Source organism: Bremia lactucae, linkage group LG1 (assembly GCF_004359215.1).
Source record: "Bremia lactucae strain SF5 linkage group LG1, whole genome shotgun sequence".
NCBI lineage: Eukaryota > Oomycota > Peronosporomycetes > Peronosporales > Peronosporaceae > Bremia > Bremia lactucae.
Genome location: NC_090610.1, coordinates 4,370,115 through 4,388,641, shown reverse-complemented (window position 1 = coordinate 4,388,641; position 18,527 = coordinate 4,370,115). Strand labels below are relative to the sequence as shown.

General features: G+C 45.7%; 6 protein-coding genes across 6 annotated transcripts; 4 read left to right on the top strand and 2 right to left on the bottom strand.

Moving 5' to 3' along the window:
- Positions 1 to 5,162: 5,162 nt before the first annotated feature.
- On the top strand, positions 5,163 to 5,875 carry CCR75_003209 (uncharacterized protein; the record flags this gene model as incomplete). Its single annotated transcript, XM_067961306.1, has 2 exons — positions 5,163 to 5,384; positions 5,426 to 5,875. The coding sequence occupies 2 exons, from the start codon at positions 5,163 to 5,165 to the stop codon at positions 5,873 to 5,875; spliced, it is 672 nt and encodes a 223-aa protein (XP_067822692.1).
- Positions 5,876 to 6,088: 213 nt separating this feature from the next.
- Positions 6,089 to 6,554, top strand: CCR75_003210 (uncharacterized protein; the record flags this gene model as incomplete). The annotated part of the gene is made up of 2 exons (XM_067961307.1): positions 6,089 to 6,357; positions 6,401 to 6,554. The coding sequence occupies 2 exons, from the start codon at positions 6,089 to 6,091 to the stop codon at positions 6,552 to 6,554; spliced, it is 423 nt and encodes a 140-aa protein (XP_067823174.1).
- Positions 6,555 to 7,335: 781 nt separating this feature from the next.
- Positions 7,336 to 8,179, top strand: CCR75_003211 (uncharacterized protein; the record flags this gene model as incomplete). Its single annotated transcript, XM_067961308.1, has 2 exons — positions 7,336 to 7,362; positions 7,436 to 8,179. The coding sequence occupies 2 exons, from the start codon at positions 7,336 to 7,338 to the stop codon at positions 8,177 to 8,179; spliced, it is 771 nt and encodes a 256-aa protein (XP_067823173.1).
- Positions 8,180 to 8,988: 809 nt separating this feature from the next.
- Positions 8,989 to 10,870, bottom strand: CCR75_003212 (uncharacterized protein). Its single transcript, XM_067961309.1, has 2 exons — positions 10,402 to 10,870; positions 8,989 to 10,326 (listed from the first exon to the last, which is right to left on the bottom strand). The coding sequence occupies exons 1-2, from the start codon at positions 10,633 to 10,635 to the stop codon at positions 10,066 to 10,068; spliced, it is 495 nt and encodes a 164-aa protein (XP_067823172.1). The 5' UTR covers positions 10,636 to 10,870; the 3' UTR covers positions 8,989 to 10,065.
- Positions 9,050 to 10,108, top strand: CCR75_003213 (uncharacterized protein; the record flags this gene model as incomplete). Its single annotated transcript, XM_067961310.1, has 2 exons — positions 9,050 to 9,931; positions 10,049 to 10,108. 2 exons carry the CDS (start codon positions 9,050 to 9,052, stop codon positions 10,106 to 10,108), a joined length of 942 nt encoding a protein of 313 aa, XP_067823171.1.
- Positions 10,871 to 12,028: 1,158 nt separating the features above from the next.
- CCR75_003214 (uncharacterized protein) lies at positions 12,029 to 13,957 on the bottom strand (the record flags this gene model as incomplete). Its single annotated transcript, XM_067961311.1, has 6 exons — positions 12,029 to 12,360; positions 12,425 to 12,809; positions 12,878 to 13,273; positions 13,350 to 13,553; positions 13,614 to 13,705; positions 13,741 to 13,957. The coding sequence occupies 3 exons, from the start codon at positions 13,955 to 13,957 to the stop codon at positions 13,512 to 13,514; spliced, it is 351 nt and encodes a 116-aa protein (XP_067823178.1). The 3' UTR covers positions 12,029 to 12,360; positions 12,425 to 12,809; positions 12,878 to 13,273; positions 13,350 to 13,511.
- Positions 13,958 to 18,527: the final 4,570 nt, after the last annotated feature.

Genomic DNA, 18,527 nt, shown 5'->3' with positions numbered 1-18,527 from the left:
CAACGCTTCTTTATGGCTGTCTCCCATTCTTCGGGCTTACTGCTGCGAATTGCTTCTCAATAAATCTTGGGATCGCGCTCGTATGCGTGAGCCACCATCATTCTGAGCACTGGAAGACTGCATCCATTTTGTTGCACCTCGAGTCCTGTGCGCAGCACGTGTCCATGACATTCACTCCTTCTTTCCACTTCGACTTCTCGAAGCAGAACTTAAGACTGCTTCACCTGAACCTGTCGAATGTGTAACATCTGCTTGGTCCTTGAACTCAAGTACTTTCCGTAGCTGACTGCTTTGCGTAACAATCAGATTTTGCTGCGTGGTCACAGCTTGTTTCCCTTTTGCAGGGATACCCTGTAGCCCTTAGTATCGTCGCTGCGTCCGATTATAACGCCGACTTGAGACCTCTCCGCCAGCGAGTTCTGTCAAGGGTCGCGGTAAACAGAGTCCACCGATCGAAAAGCTGCAATATCACTTAAATCAGGGTCATTTTGTAAAGAGCATTATTATCTAACGATAAGTCAATACGTTTTCACCATCGCTGCGCCTTGCTAGTGCGCGCTTCGAGCCATCATTCACGAGTCCGTGCCCCTTGCGCTCGAGCTTGCCGTACAATTTAATGTTACGCGAGAGCTATGGCGCGAGGTAGACATCAGTCAAAGTGACGTCTCGCTGTTACCTTGCAGCTTACATAGTAAGTACCACGCTACCAAGACGTGACAGCTTGGCAGACATGTCATCGGCCAGATGGCAAGTCTGTAAAGCTGTCACGTGTTAATAGCGTGCTACTTACTCATGTTATCATGCTTTGCCTTTTTATGACAGACGAGTCGTTGACCAGGGGCGACTGGATCCACTAATCCTGAATACATTCGTCGCCACCACGATAAATGATGTCTCCAATTCCAGCGTCTGGTTCAACTTAGTATGGCGCGAGTTCTTTGCACTAGTGCCTACGCCAATTGCGAGCACAATAGATTTTCCACATTTGCCTCTACGCCCTCTATTCGCCTTGTCAGTCTTGTTGCTTTGACAACCAGTCATCATGTGTGCTACCTTTCCTATCCATAGAAGGTACGTGCCTCCTTCCGCAAGGTCCACTCGTCCATAGGAGCGCCTTCTTCTATTCCAAAAGCACGCCCTGATAGAAATTTCATCCAAGTCGTCTGCACAGAGTGTGCGAGCTCTACAGCATGCACGAGGTAGACGGCGCGATGCGTTTGGGAATTTGACATCATATTTGCTGAAAGTTCACGCGATGCGTAGCGTACGATCTTATTGAGCGTTTAATGCTCATCCCCTCTAGCTGCATCAATGACCGAGACAAGGTAGAGGTAATGTTCCGGTCATGAGCGCTAAATGATTTTCTTTGCCGTTAATAGCTCATCGCTTGAGCCGCGGATATGTTGATCTTCAACGTGTGAAGCGTATGCTTCATCACAAACAGCAAAGTCGGTAGTACAGTCACCATGCTTCGCCTTGCTTATTGTAGTAACACTCCGCCGTGTCAGCCAAGCATCATCTGTCCTGTCTCACATTTTCGGTCCAGAATCCGCACGACGATTGAGTCAATATGACGCAAGAGTAAAGAAAGGAAGTCTCACCCCAGCAAAAAAAATAGACTGAGTCAAACGTAAACCTCAGACCCATCGAATTTGCGTATCGCTGCCTTGCCTTGCGTCGGGTGTCCGATGCTAAGTCGTCTTAGAATCGTGCACCGGAATTAGCGGCTATGGCAGTTGCTGGAATTGCTGGTATGATCGTGTCACCCTGTTCAGCCTGCTAATTGGTGCTGACCTTTATGCCCCTTTGCCGAGGGCAATGAGACGTGCGAATTAGCAGCTACGCGCGCAGCGGCGCAACTTGATGATTACTGTGCCTAGAACTGCCAAGCTTTACAATTACAGGCGCGGCGCCTAGTGGTCTTGCAATAACGACCAGTTTGAGAGCCTCTCGATGTAACTTGCTTGTAAAGTTAGCGTCGAGCATTGAGCTTAACGTGCCGCTATCAACAGCGCCTCTCTTGCGTGTTGGAAACAGGATACAGTCGCAGTTTGAAGTGTCGCGACTCCTCGGGGGAGTCGCCAGCTCGAATGACATAAATCAGCTCTGGGGGCGCCTGTTGAGAAGATGGAAAGATCTCAAGATTAGTTAGGAAGACATTGAACTAACCATGGATAATATACTCACTCTGCAATCTTCTCTGCCAGCCACAAACCAACATTGCGCTCGTCTTCATCAATCCACGACTGCGACAGTTTCATCTTCTGCATGCGCTCGTCCATCGTGAGAATCTTCTCTTGCGCATAAAGGTCAGCTCTCTTTTCGTTAGCGTTAAGAGGGTCGACGGACGACCACAGATGGTTCGACGCAGCTCTTACGTGGCTGATTGTAACGCTAAAGTTTCCTTATTCACACAAAACCCATTAAGTGCACTTTGTGAACTTAAGAGGGTGGTCAATTACTTAAGTGAAGTAATAAGACCCCCTTGTGCTATGTGATGCACCTGAGAGCATTTACATTAACGGGGATGTCGGCTAGCGTCATCCAAGATACGAGGTATTTAGAATAATACGCTCGCAATACATACCAGTGCATATCTACAGCGATGGCATTTATGATTGGTTAAAATAGGCTTGATATAAATACGATTAAATATAAATCTGTCTGAAAAAAACTTCCTAGTTGACAAGTGCGCACGTGGAGCCGGATTGACGCTCCCGTGACGTCACTGAAATTAAGGTTTCTTGTTCGTTGGGTGAGGTCGCTTAGGTGCCCACCTGCTACCTCACTGTACGTGAGAGAAGACGGTTATCGCTTCCTCACTGTGCTCAAAAGGTGTGTGCTAGTAGTGCGTGGCAGCTATAAGTAGGGCCCTCCTACACTGGTCGTCGCGGTGCCTGTGCCGTGTCGATTTCGTCTTCCTTGTCTATAGTTAGGCTCATACCTGTTCACTTGCAATCGTGCTAGGGTTTGAGAGGAAGTATGTAGCACTAAAATATTTATTGGTAATTATTCTCTTCCGTTATTGGTATTGCATCTCTTTCTCTGTCCTTCATCCGAGCTGAGCTGCCGAAGCTTTTGCCCCTACACGCTCCAAGTCACTAGCCGCTGCTTCATCTACCTTTACCACGCCTCTTCAAGCATGTTCGAAACTAGCGTAACACGACATCTAACAGTCGAGCTGTGCTCGTCGACAAAATTTGAGCGCGCAGTCTAGCCACGGGGCATTATTCGTATAAAAATACAGCCGTTACTGAATGTACTTTGGCTGCCTTCTTGAAGAAAATTGCACTTGTACTTCTACGTACCTTCTCGGACCTATGCGGCGTCTTAAAAGCCAGCCCTGTCACGTTTATTACCCTATTCGGACTCCGAAGCCCGCATGAGTACATGATGACCTTATGGCTGAATAATCCGAAATGAGGTTGGTTGTGCTGTCAGAGCGCGGACATGGGATGACACGGTCCGTAATTGTGCTATCAGTATTCGCCGAATACAAAACAGGGAAACGCAACGGACAATACGAATCCGAGGGACGATTCAGACTCAAAGTCGTATGCATCTCTCTCCATCGACGGAGTATAATGCAGTCGATTCAGCAGGAACTTCGAACGGCCCACACCATCCGGCAAGTTAACAAGTTGGACCGGACTATGGACAATATACGATGGCAATTTAAGCAGGCGTCGAATTGGAAAAAGATTCAATCAATTTCAGGGCTTCGCCGGATTCATGGGCAGCCATTTTGACACAAGGATATCATCGCGAATAACTTTGCTCCGAATAGCATGCCGTTAGCTCGCATTCTGTCCCAGGCGGACAATTGGGTCCTTTTGGCACCTTCCGCATTATCCGAAGTCCTCCATGCAATCACGTCGCTATCGTGTCATAGAGCTACCGGGTCAGACGGGCTAAACAGTGATTTTATGAAAGACTATCAAGCATTAATAGCACCAGCCCTTGTCACTATAGTCGCCAACGACTTCCTTTCTGGAGGGCTTCATCATCCCGCTCCGAAAAGAGCGAGATTCCGCGGACGCTATGGACTACTCCCGATTGCGCTGCTGCAAACAGGATACAAAGTAGTAGACAAGGTTTTGTCCCACCGCGTCCAAGGAGCCCTCAAAATTCCTATTCATGGCACCCAACAGGGTTTCGTACATGGACGACAAATGTCGAAAACAGTATGATGATGATGAGCATCTGACGTCGGCGTCACATGACTCGGATAGGCAGCCGGAGTCCAGGCGGGCAGTTATACTGTTGGATTTTCGTAAAGCATACGACATCGTCTCCCGCAATTTTTTTGTTGGAAGTAATGCGATGCTTCGGGTTTGCAGAGGCGTTCATTACGATGATGCAAATCTACACCGTGACACAACGAGCGATTTTTAGGGGATAGTATCTTATCGGACTCTATTCCCGTACTTACCGGGATTCGACAGGGTTGCCCGTTGGCCTCTCTGCTGTCTCGTGGCGGAAATACTAGCAATAGCGATATTGTAAGGTACACAGATCAAGGGTCTGCCGCACCCAGGGTTTTCGAATCAGGAGCAGACATTCTCAACTTTTGTTGACGACTCGACGGTCCTTCCTGCAGCAGGTGGAGCAGGTATCGCTGACCATGAACATCGTGATGCGTTTTTGGTTAGCTTTCAGGTCTTTTGGTCCAACTAGCGAGTAGCGTCTTCATTTTCCAGAATACGCTTTTACACGCCCAAACCAATCGGTTATTAGGATACCAAGCAGGAACTGGAGATCTCGTTGACGCAAATTCGCCATTACGGATTCAAATCGTCCAAAGGCGCCTCGCCACAGCGACAGATATCTCAACCAGCGTCGAGACCAGAATACTTCTGCTAAATGCTATCATGCTACCGGCGGTGTTATTTACAGCAACGGTTTCCCGGCTTCCACAATGGGCTTACAAAGAATCGCTCAACATTCAGAAGCAATTCATGTGGCGTCACTCCACTTCAAAGGATAAAAGCAGATATAAAGTCAATCCAGGTCTGCTGTAAATGCCCCGTGGTGCCGGGGGAATAGGTCTCGTCTCTATAAACGTCGCAAGAAGAAAACAGCGCCTCAAACATGCCATGAAGTGATTGATTCCAAAGTGTGATAGATATTTCTACGAGTGAATCACGTGAACATTCCAAGACATGACATATTCGTCTAATGGGAATCTATCACCGGCAAAAATCAAGCCTGAAAGACTCAGCAATGGGAATGCGTCACCTCCGACCATCAGCGCGGAAGTTCGCGCGTGGAAAGTACCGGAGCAAGAGGACTGGAAGGCCGTCAAGCAGCTCAACAAAGGTGTTCTTTCCCGGATCGTGACATACCTGTCGTCTCCAGATCGGATCAGGAAGTACTCCTCCAACGTGCAGAAGACATCCCAAGATGCATCCACATTTATACTCAGAAGCACAAAGATTTCTGGGCGACTTATCGGTGGGATGAAAATCCGTGGATCGTGGATACCAAAGGCGATATGCTTTCCACGACAACCTACTTCCTGCTGCAAGCCTGTCTCATCGCGGACTTCTGCATTCGGCGGGTGTCAACGCTGGACTACAGCATGGATCCCGAGTACAAGACAGCTTTCGTATCATACAAAATAAAACTGGGAAGATGGGCGACTGCCATTCTAGTAGCTGATCCATATCTTCATGTGGTAGAACAACTGCAATTGCCGGCTCAGCTAACGCTTCGGGAAGGACCGCGAAGGCTCAAACACTATATCTGGACAACTGTCAGTCCAGGGTTGCGCACGGGCACCATCGAACACATTCAGATCATCCGGCCCAGGTCGTGCTGCATCAAGCAGACAAAGCAGTCTATTGGACCATCGGTTGCATGCGAGGAGCTCTAGCAACCGTTCAACAGGAGCTGAGGATCATGCAACACCGGTACGCTGCACTTGTGTTTGCCGCGCATCCGAAGCTCCGTGGCTTTCCTTGAATACTCAAGCCCTCCATCAAAAGCATGCACGCAGACGTAGCTCTGCAACGTCGAAGCATTTCATCGAGCAAAACAACTTCTTAATCCGGCGCTAACGGCTATTATCACTAGGCTACACACCGGGATGGCTCTCCGGCTGAGAAGCACTTCCGGATGTCACAGTCACCGCCACAGCTTTGGGCAAACAAACCTACTCTTACGGAATATCAAGTCTGGTATGTTACAGAATAGCAACCCATCAATTCAATTCGTACTATCTGGGAAAAGCGACGGATTCGACTTGCAAGAGGCATTTGGCTTGCACCGGGAAGAGAGGCGATTTTTGACATGCAAGAGGCATTTGGCCTGCACCGGAGAGAACGAAGGACTGCGCACATCCTTTGCGACTCTAAGGTGCGCGCAAGTGCTGCGCGTACATCGTTACTCAGTGGACTAGATGGAAAGCCTTCCCTGCGCAAGTGCGTCAGTGTAAACAAGCAGCGCTATTTCGAACGGCGCCAGAGCTACCTTCGTACCTGCGGGTAGATATCGAGCACCTGTTTCCGGATTCAGCTGACGAAGTCGGTAAGGCCTCGACAATGATTTGGTAAATGGCGCCTTACAATTTTAAAAATGCTGCGGAACCGGAGCGTTCATACGCAGGAACGTGCATCATCACAACAAGAGCTAGCAGAAGTCCGTCCAGTGCTCTTGCAGCAACTCCGTACGGTCGCGATCAACGAAGAGCGGAACGATCGTTCTATGGCAAATGGCATCAATCTGCGCGTAGCAGCCGAACTGTTTCAGGAAACCATCGCATCCCAGCAACCGGTATGGCACAGCCCACGTCAGCGACAGGAGACGACTCCTGGCTTATTGCAGTGGCTGAGGAATTTTCAGAAAACTTGTACACCATAATTGTAAGGGGCACTGCCGACTTGTACTGCTTCAGTACAAGTCCACTTCGTACTGCTTCAGTGCGAGTGGTGCCTCACGGTTTCACGTCACGAAAGTACTCGTAAAGACCAAAAAGACCCTTGTTCACGTGTTAGTAAAGAATGTTCATAGTTCAGCTATTTTTTATATTTTGTTGCCTTTTTATCGACTACAAGAGATTGCATCACTGATGTGAACGCATCATCTTGTTTTTTTAATCAAACCCATTCTGCGTCTTTTCTACCAATGGATAAGCTTTCCGAATATTACTATATAAAGTAATATTTCCCAAATATTATCTACCTTTTAGATAATATAATAATTAACAACCTTTAAGTGTTAATTCATGAAACGACACCCCCCCGTTACAATAATGGTAAATAGACGGTTTAATTATCATCATCACTCTACGTGCCTTCTACACAAATTTAATTTTGAGCACACAGCGCGATACATATGACCAAGTCCACCGAAGCAAACCGAGTATGCACCGTAGCACCGTAGCAACTTCCCACGAGTCAAAACGCGTTGCTAATGTCAAATTACAACAATATAGGATATTTACTACCGCAAGGCCAAGGAAGTCGGCTTTCGTGCACGCTCAGCCTTTAAGCTGCTACAATTAGACGAACAGTTCGACTTTTTGCGTCATGTGCAGCGTGCTGTGGATCTATGTGCTGCACCTGGTAGCTGGAGCCAAGTGCTGAGTCGGAAAATGTACGACGCTAGCAATGGATGCACCGCAGGAAATGGAGACGTGCGTATCGTGTCAGTCGACCTGCAGGAAATGGCGCCAATCGCTGGCGTGCAGTTGTTGCAAGGTGACATTACATCTAAACGCACGGCCGAGCAGATAGTTAGCTACTTTCACGGCTCCAAAGCTCAACTTGTCGTTAGTGACGGAGCTCCTGATGTTACCGGCGTGCACGATATTGACGAATACGTGCAAGCCGAGCTGCTGGTTGCGGCTCTAAACATCACTACTCACGTCTTAGAAGAGAACGGCACTTTCGTCGCCAAAATCTTTCGCTGCGAGCAATACGATTTATTGGCGATGCAGCTCAGCGTCTTTTTCGAGAGCGTGTCGTGCTCAAAACCGATAAGCAGTCGGGCACAGAGTAACGAAGCGTTTGTCGTGTGCACGGGGTTTCAACTACCCGAGAATTACACGCCCGTGATGACGTCCCATCTGCTTCCGCGTTATGGACTAAAGGAGAATGAACCGCATGATTCCATCCTGGTGCCGTTTCTCGCAAGTGGTGACCTGTCTGGTTACGATTCCGACGAGCAATTTTACTAATATACGTAATATCATGAATTAAGTAATAATTTGTACTTCTCCAGGATCGCAAAGCACATTTTAAAGTTACAGTGGTCGTTGTCATTTGGCTAAGCTGACGTTATGTACTCGCTGTTTGACTAAAACGAGGTTGAGTTGGCTTACACGATTGTACAGCTCAACTGTAACGTAATTCTCTGGACAGCTGCCGCCAGCCATCATCTTTAAACTTCGTTCAAGCTCGTTTAAAACTTTTTGCGATGCAGTGATCACATGGCATTTACACTGGTCCGACGCAGTGATTGTACTTGTTGTACCGAATACTTTATACGTGTTATGTATGGGAGTGAGCTGGGTGAGAAGGTATGATAAAGGATCTACGCAGCTCTCGCGCCGCTATTAAAAAATAGCGTATTGTGAAGTGAAGATGAACGATAGATATCCGAACAAGCTGCAAACGATACTTTCATCAATTTTCCAGGATAGCCAACGGAAACATGGCCTTTGATATTATCAACAGAAGCGTACTCGTCCGCTTACTAATTCAAAATTAGTAAAGTATCGCTCGGCAACTGTCGTGACCGTGAGCGCGTCGACGCATTCATGGTTCTCAACAAAAATTGTTGCCTTCTGTTTAGGCTTTCACACTTTCGTGTAAAGTCGCTGTAGATGGTAATGAGTTGCCGTTTAACTTCTTTTTGAATGAGCAGCATCACGTCTCGCATTGATACAACAATTTTACTGAAATTTTCTTTTGAAATTCTAACCAATCAAGTACTAAGAAGCATGCTGGCTCTAATGTATGCCGCACTTGCAAGCTCTACCGCCTCCTTTGATGCACCTCATCGCCTAATACGAAGAAGCATCTTAGCACCCTGATTGCCTTTTGTCATGATTATATCTTACGGTGTCTCCATCGCGGTGGTTAGTTCCGTGGTCAATGCGCTCTGTGACCCTCTGCGCAAATATCTGACTAAATTTATGGACCCATTTATGATCGTGGCGCTCCGTGGACTTATCCAGGCGCCGCTTTTTGTGCTCTGGGCAATCGTAGACTCGGAAGGCCGCCTTCCACCACTAAACCATCTTTTTTGGACGTCTGTGTGTATTAGCGGATGTATCAATATCATTACAAGCTATTTGTACAATCGAGCTATTCAGATCTCCACCCTATCAGCCACCGTTCCGTTTCTCTCATTCACACCGGCCTTCCTCGTAGTTGTCGCGTTTCTTGTGTTGGGCGAAGTCCCTACCGTCTCCGGTACGTTGGGCATCTCTATCGCAGTGATGGGTGGTATCTGGCTTCAAGGGGCCAAAGACGAGCATGCGAGCAAGGAATTGCTAGTAGACACGTCGAGTGCGAGTAAAGGATCGATGTACATGGTTCTCGTAGCTTTCTTATGGAGCATCTCGAACGCGTTTGATAAAATTGGAGTCCAAAATTCGACACCGCTTATATATGGCGCTATGATTCAGGTCATTGTGGCTGGTGGTAGCTACATTTTACAGAAGATGCGCTTTGGAGGCGCGGACTTGTACCTTCCGATTGGACAGGAGGTACAGATTCCATGGAGGTATGTCGTTCTTGCGGGTGTTACCAGTGTCGTGGGTTACTACATCAACCTCGTAGCCATGCAACATCTTGAGATCTCATACGTGATTGCAATTAAACGGTCAGGCTGTATTTGGAGCGTCGTAATGGGGCGATTTCTTTTTCGAGAACGGAATTTGCGCAAAAAAGTTCCGAGTATTTTGCTCATGGTTTTTGGTGTTGTATGTATAGTTGTGGGTAAAAAGTAAAAAAGCGCCATGTATCCTTGAGTAAGAGCAAAAAGAGACCTAGTGCTTCTACGTGCGTTTTATGCAATTGTTTGCTGTCATTGTAGACAGCTACAGTTCTATCGATATCAGACTGTGCTGCAAAATGTGTCGGCGCCTATACCGGCTTGATCCACTGAAAACAGCGCATCTTGCGACCAAGACTTGCCCTCAGGCGTGTCTAGCCATACATTGGACTGCGCAATGTCATCCTGGATAGCCTTAATCAAAGATTCTAGCGAGGAAAAGTTCATCTCCGGGCGTATATAGCCAGAAATGAGGAGTCTGAGATGTGCACCGTAGAAATCCTTTTCGAACTCGTGCAGCAAATGGGGCTCCACTGTCTTCTCCTGCATAAAGTATAACAATTCATAATCGTAAACGCGACGGTCAGTTTTTCATCATGTTATTCATTTAATGCGCACCTTATTTTTAAAGTAAGGATTCCACCCAATGCTTGCGACGGCCTTGTAAGGACCAATACCGTCCACTGTGGCCCAGCCGCAATAAATTCCCGTTGGTAGCAGCTCAAGTTGATCACCAAGATCTTTGCTCGAAAGATTGGCTGTAGGACAACCAAGCTGCTTACCACCGCGACCGAATCCCTCTACCACCGTCGCTTGCAGCCTTAGCACTGTCATTAAACCCGTGATCGGCATGACAAAACGATTTGGACATAAAAAGGGATAGACAAATATATAACCATTAGCTGTGCTATGTGATAATTATAATGAGGGAATATAAAAAATATACCAAAAATAATTAATAATAAAAAATATAGGCCGTCGGTACAGCGACACCCCCATTTTGGTATAGCGACATTCCACTTCTGTACCAGCAGCTTGTACAGCTATTTTAGTATATACTATGCACCAAAACAGAATTCTGCTTCAAATAACTCACTCAAACGACTTACCTCATTTTTTTGTAGTTGCATAATCTACTTCCACTGCAATAATGTCTCTAAACTCACCTTCAAACTGCACCTATATTTCCCTTCAGCTTGCAGAGGAAGCAGTAAAAAATTTGCCTTGCAGGAGGGTTATGCATCTAAGAGAAGGAGGTCCAAAAAGGATGTTTCTGACAATGTTAGGAAAGTTTGGTTTGTTGTGCCCATGGTGGAACACACCAACCAATGGTTGCTCAAGTTCGGAAGACAAGCACTCGATTTCTAGCTTGTCCCTAGTCACCATCCTCCAGAGGAGAAGCCAAGATGAATGGACTGCCACTGTTGCCAATGGCGAGCATAACCATGCAGCAGCAGCAAATGTGGCAGCTTACCCTGAGGCTCGCACTTTAACATCACAACAAGTGGAAATTCTTGCATTGATGAGTAAAAGTGGGACCAAACCACTTGTTATAATGAAGGCACTAAAAGCATCCGGTCAAACCTGTAGAGTCATTGGAAAGATTTTTTACAACATCAGAAAACAAGAGCAACAACATCTCCTTACGGGTAGAACACCACTGGAAGCTCTTCTTGACACCCTTGGAGAAGAAGATGTTTACCATGCATTTGAAAGAAATTCAACAAGACAACTCTCAAACCTTTTCATTGCCCCCAAAATATCCCATTTTATTCTCCAAGATTTTGTCTAGGCCGATGTTTTGCTCATTAATTCCACATACAAAACAAACAAATTCATAATGCCTTTGCTTCATGTGATGGGAGTAACATCAGCAAATCAATATTTCTCCCTCTGCTACTGCTTCATAGTGCAGGAAACACAAGAAAACTATGTATGGTGTTTGGAGCATATTACCTTTGGAGAAAATACATCTGGCCGTATAGTCATTGTAACAGACAGAGAGTTGGCATTGTATCTGGCATATTAACAAGAATGTCCTAACAAATTTGAAGAGAAAATTTGCGACAACTGAAGCTTGGGAGGAATTTCATACAAATTGGCAAAAACTCTGTGCATCACCACCGAGAATGCATATTTTGAGAATTGCCAAGAAGTTGAAGGAAATATCCTTTGGGGTTTGCATACTTAAATGCAACCTGGTTGATACATAAGCAAAATTTTTAGCTAGCATGAACAGAGTCTATCAAACACTATGGGCATACAACAACATCACGTGTGGAAGGAGGCCATGATACTATTAAAATAAGGATAACAATTTCTACTGACAACTAACCAGTTGTCCATGAAAAGCTGCTTCTTGCATGCCAGCAGCAGCAGGTGACTACCAGCTATCAGGTTGATTATGATCAATCTCATGACTTGATCCAGTTGCGAAATGGATTCTGGACTGCAGTGAATAGAAATATATCTCATTTTGCTCTAAAGATGATTAGTTTTGCCTCACTACATGCCTTCCAGTCATAAGTTTTTCTAACATTTTACTAAACACAGGTACATAAGCAGTATCAAAGGACACTGCCCAATGGGGATGAGTCAATAAATCTCTGTACCCCCACCTTTTCAAGCAATATTGACTCACATTGGTGGCTGCATAAGCCATTGGAACCAGCCAACATTATTTGTTTCCTGTAAGAACATTTACAGATGTTATTGTTCATCTTCAATAGCAACATGCAATCCTGCCTCCACACCAGAAGTAACTACTTGGACAAACTTAATGAGAGCAAATGATGATTTTCTTGTCAAAGATCCTGTGTTTAGACGGCGTGGACGGCCCACTGGAAGTACACGATGTGATCCCTCAGCTTTTGAATATGTGGATGGAACAGCAGGCACTTCTGCACAATATGACAGGAAGCGAAAGTGTGGTGAATGTCAAGCAGAGGGACATAATGAAAGGACATGCCCTGAACGCGAAAGATTTCCAACAATTATTGGAGCAGATGTAATAGGCTTCGGAAGCACTGAATCCAGAGAATTTAAAGAAGCACCATTGAGAACATCCTAAAATAATATATGAGCTTGTACATACCGAAGCATGTTTGCTTGTCAGTGGAATAGGAGATGTTGACATTGGAACTTTATCACTTGTTCGTATTAGCTTCAGCTTGATAAATAGGAGCTGCAACAACGCAGCACTTATCAGATAATATACGTCCTAAATTTTACGCATTGGGGAAGCCTTGTCAATCCATCTGCACAATTCTCGTCAAGATGCCAAACTACACTTATTACAGTGGTTTGCATGGGATAATCGACGTATCGTATTAGCTCTTAATTCAAGCAAGGCAGCACCCTTAATTGTTCCATCAGCTACTAGTGCGCGCTTCCTAATGTAAACTGGTTTGTTAGTTACTTTCAAAATGCTTGTTTTCGTGTTTCACAATGTGACTCTTCGTGAATTTTCATTGCGATGGGCTGCTGTTGACTGCACATAATTAAGCAATTACAATGTGAGGGCGTCACGCCAATGAAGTGTGCTCATCAGCAACAAGCACACAAACCGTAAAGCTTGTACTTGCTCAGCACTTGGTGGGTGAGTCGAAAAGTACTTAAATCGAGATTTGTTTCGAATTGACCCAGTTAAATGTTCATTAAAATTTTAGCGCGAGGATCATAGCACGCTTGCGCCATAAGCCTTTGCCCAATTAAGTCGGCTTCTAGCTCTAGCTTGCGAGTAACGGTAAATCCACGGCGAGCTTTACTATCTATAGAATTGTGCAACAAATTAGTCCGACAAAGATACACATCAATCGTTATTCTCGTACCAGGTCACTTATCTGTCCGTAGTCTGGAAAAACGAGCTTCAGCATACCATAGACCGCCTCATCCAGGTCAAACCAATTGGTTACTTCATAAGCTGTGCTAGCAATCAAGAATCAATCATTTGCTAACGGGCGAGGCCGTGAGAAGCTTCGTGAAACATAACCGCTGCTAAGGTGTCCTCGTTGCTCAAAATCTTAAATAGGCCTGAGTGTACAAAGACTTTGCCACCAGGAAGGCAGAAGGCGTTGGGCTCTTCAGATTCAATTACGTGAGAAGTCCACTTCATAAACGGCGCGTTTGATTTCTGCTCGATCATGCAACCAACTCGCACCACTGCACGCGACATCTATAACTTGTTAATGTGAGTATACAGCTTGAGCTACCGCAATAGATTTACCGGATGCGACTTTGGCATCAGTCGACCGTTGCTCAAAATTTCACGATACGATTGTTCGCTAAGTTACTCCTCGTACTTCCGAAACAGAAGCATGATACGAAGTCTGTTGAATAGCGGCATAGACTCCACATGACTTACAACATACATTAAATAAGCAGCTCAGTAGGCATAGATCATCAAAAAAGATGGAAAAGTTAGATGATGCACGTCCAAGGGCTTTTGCAGATACAACAAAAACCGCCTTGAATTTGAGGGGTATGCGCTCCCAGTCTTTGCGTCGATAGCGACTTTTATAAAGCTGTTGACTGAGCCCATCAAACAAAATTGTAAGTCCCAGAACGTCACCTTTCTTGAATAAAATTGTCGTGATGTGTGCCGTGTGTAAAGTACATAAGCATTTGGAGGGGAAAACTATTAAGCATAGAGGATCTTTGAACTAAAATTAAGAAGCTTAAAGAGCTGCAGAGAACCCTTCCAAGAAGATACATAGACTATACCACAAAATAGCTGTACCAGCTCTGTACCAGCTGCTGGTAGGGTGTCGCTATACCAAAACGGGGGTGTCGCTATACCGACGGCCAAAATATATACCAAATAATCAAGATATAAAAAATATACCAAAAAATATACCAAAAAAAGTAATAAATAAAAAATATATACTATGCATGTATAATATACGTACCAGTATACACAAGCTTAAGATCATTCAATTATGCGTCCTTGCTTGGGCAGGTCTACGATTATGACCAATATTGTAGCACATTCCGCACTTTCTGGTTTGGCGCGATCAACTCTTTCAGTTGCTTGTTATGATGGAATCCCGCTTCTTCTTTGGGCGCTCTCTTCTTTTTAAATAGATGGAGCGTTGATGTGTGGCCAGCAAGAGGTAGCGGGGGTAGGATGTAACGGGCACTACTGACTTGTACTGCTTCAGTACAAGTCTTCTTCGCACTGGTGCCTCACGTCACTTCACGTACACTAGAACGTGCAGAGGAAGACTCTCTTTAAAACACTTGCTTTAGAGAAGGTAAAATAAAAAACTGTATTAAATAAAATAAGTTCTTTTTGATTATCTACTTATTACTAACTTAAATATAAATTAATACAAAACACGTAATAAAGTTTTATCTGTATTCTTCTTTGCGCGCGTCCAGCGCTGACTGGACCGCGGAGAAGTAGATATAATGGTATATATCTACCAATAAATAAGCTTTTAGAATATACCGTGTAAAGTAATATTCTCCACATAGTATCTGCCTTATAGATAATCTATTAATTAACAACCTTTAAGTGTTAATTTCATGTAACGATACACCCCGTTACATCACCCCTCCCTTATACGACAATCCCTTTGACTGTCATTGAAAGAGTGGTCACTATAAGACCACTTTATTAAAAAACGATGTTGATTGGTCAGAACCTTCATTTTATTTTTGTCGCATGGCTAACAAGTCCATGCGGAATGCTAATAGTGCGGCGCCTTCGGCTGCGGTTCGTGCAGCCGCGGGCGACGCACTATTGTCTCTTGCGGCAGACGTTCCGTCTGCCGTAGTGTCATCTTCTTCCACAACTCTAAATGTTGCGGGTGCACGTGGTGATACACCACGTGAATGCGACCCTTCTTTGGAGGTCGACTACGAATGCGAATCGGATGAAATGTCCGACTCGGGGAGAATAGAACAGTCGACTGATCATCGTCAGGCGGCTGACCTTGAGCCTTCGTATAAGATAGCTCATTCTGATAGACGAGTTAATAGTCTATTTCGTTCCGACGATGAGGATGATCCCTCATCGCGCGTTCCGTCTCCCGTACGGTCACCTGCACCTGTTTTCTGTGCAAGGTGATGACGATGGCGGAAGCCATCGTGATAAAAGTTCTTGTGGTACCCCTGCTTCAGTCAGTACCACTCAGGGGAGTGAAGACAATAAAATGTCTCATCTCGCCCCTGATAAGAAGCTGTGGCTTTTGCTAGAGCGGCTACTCAATAGTTTGTCTGGAGAGACTACTCCTCACATTAAATATCCATCATTAATTGCGACAAAGCTACATGGCCTTGATCCCAGCGCGAAGAACTTTCGCGCTGAGGAAGATATTTATCTCGATGCTTTTCTTTAGCATCGATGGCAACAATAAGCGAGATAAAGTCTCGCTTATGCAAGCCTGGAGCGCATTCATTCGCAATGTCAAGACATTGGACACGAAGCCTGGCTTCAAAAGCATTACGCGAATCGCGTTAAGTTTGAGAAACGAACTCCAACCGGTGCAAAGTATAAATTGCATCGGTTGTCACGTGAGGCTGGGCTTCCATGCCTCACGTGGAGCGATGCCTGTCCGTGTTGTGTTGACAACTCGAAGAGGGTAAAAGCGGATGTCTATTCCCTTTCTTCGCCCTGGGCAAGGGCTCGCATCTCTATTGAGATGCGGGATGCGATTGACGCTTTGCAATCGATTTACACGCGCCAGGGGCGCGTGTTTTCAGTTGGACCTTCTGAACCAGCGGATGGGTCTCGTCATACTGACGGAAGAGGCCCTCAACGTCAGCAACCAGCTGGGAACGAGGCTCCCAGCTGTCATGTGAAGGTGGATAACCACGCCAGCGAACAAGATAACTCGTTCGCTGCCGCTTCACGTCACGGTGGCTCTGGATGCGTTCCAGAAGGAACGTTGACCAACGTGGGAATCCACCAATGAATGTGGTGGAGGAGGGAAAATTAGACCCGAACCGTGTGTCGGATCTAATGTCGAAGATCGACAAAATCGATCACTTCCTCCATGATTTGGAGAAGGGACTTGACCACGAGCGCGGCAAGTGTCGCTCGTTGGAGCAGACGGTGCAGGCTCACCATATCGAGCGGTTGGAAGACCGTTCGAAGAGTGCGTACTCCATGTTGGAGTACGAACGGAAATATCACGCTGTTCGAAATAAGCTATCGTCAGCTCATCCCAGTTTCGAGGATATTCAGAACCGGTATGAGAAACTCCATGTTCAACATGAGACTCTGGTTCGCAATCACAAGAATCTTTTAGGGATTCTTGATTAGGGTGGTCAAATTCGTCCTCGGAAGAAGCCGCGTACTGATGGTACGGGCAGAGCCGACCAACGTAAAACGTAGAATGCGTTCGCATCCTACGTGACAATTCTATTGTGTACGCATTGCCTCTGCGATGCAGTACACAGAAAGGCCCAATGAACTTGGGTAGTAGTGTACTGCTACCCACATTAGTGACTAAACGCTTAGGTAGATATACTGAGAGAGTAGTACTAGATTATTAATTTTAAATGATTGAACAGTTCCTCTTCTATGTTTGTCTGCATTCCGTTTCTGTCGGTCCATTGCGTTAGCAATGAAATCCTGAACGAAACGGATTATTGATTTTCGAGTTAACAGAAACTCTTCTGCTAACTCATTCGTTATGTCTTTTTCAGTACGCTTTGTGCGTACTGCCATGAGATCATTCTCATTTCGATGTCGATTGCTTTGACATCGACATCACTCGCGTCGTTGTTAACTTCGACGCGTGATGAGCATGAGCCAGAAATGGTTTTGCTCGTGCGAGTCCACGCCCCCTTATTCTAGTGGATCTCTCTAATTGGGTGGGAATGCGAGGATGGCGTAAGCCATTCACGATGAACGGTGTATGCGTTGTAGACGTATGCACCGAATATAGATGGCGAATTCGACCTCAGTAAAAATTCGCTCCAATTCGGATACGATTGGACGTAACCTCGAAGTATCTCTTCGAGGACGCGATTTACGCGTTCTGTTTGACCATCCATTTCTGGGTGGTCTGATGTTGACATAGTCAGCCGTGTTCCGAGAGATCAGAACACGGATTGCCAAAACTCCACCGTGAACCGTGGATCTCTATCCGAAACCAATTCACTAGGTAACCCATGGAGTTTGAATACCGCATCGATAAAGACACCGGCATAACCCGAAGCCGTAATCGGCTCTAGTGCTGCAGCAAGATGTACCATCTTGTTTAATCTGTCTACAAAAACAAGGATTCCATTGTTTTTGCGATCGTCTTCGGGAAATCCGAAGACGAAGTCCATAGATACGGACTGCCAACATTCTGCCGGAAGTGGTAGAGGTTGAAGAGGTGCACGGAATTAAGGGCTAGGCTTCAACCGTTGACATACCTCGCAAGCACGAATGTACTTGCGCATGAGCTGATACTGGCGGGGTCAGTAAAAGTCGCGACTTTCTGTAAAATAAGTTTTGTCACGTCCACGATGCCCACTTCTTGGAGCATCGTGACACTCATACATGATGCGCAAGCGCAAAACATTGTGAGTTGGGACGACGACACGTGGGGTGTCGCCGGTATCGGCTGTGTAAGACAATAAGCCGTTACGGGTTGTGTATCGATCGGATGAAGATCGATATAAAGCCGGTAAATCTTCAAAAGATTGATCGGATGGATTCATTAAATGATCTATCAAACATAGAAGGTCCTTATCTTCTGTGTAGGCTTTCTTTATGTCATCAAACAAAGTTGACGACAGAACACTTG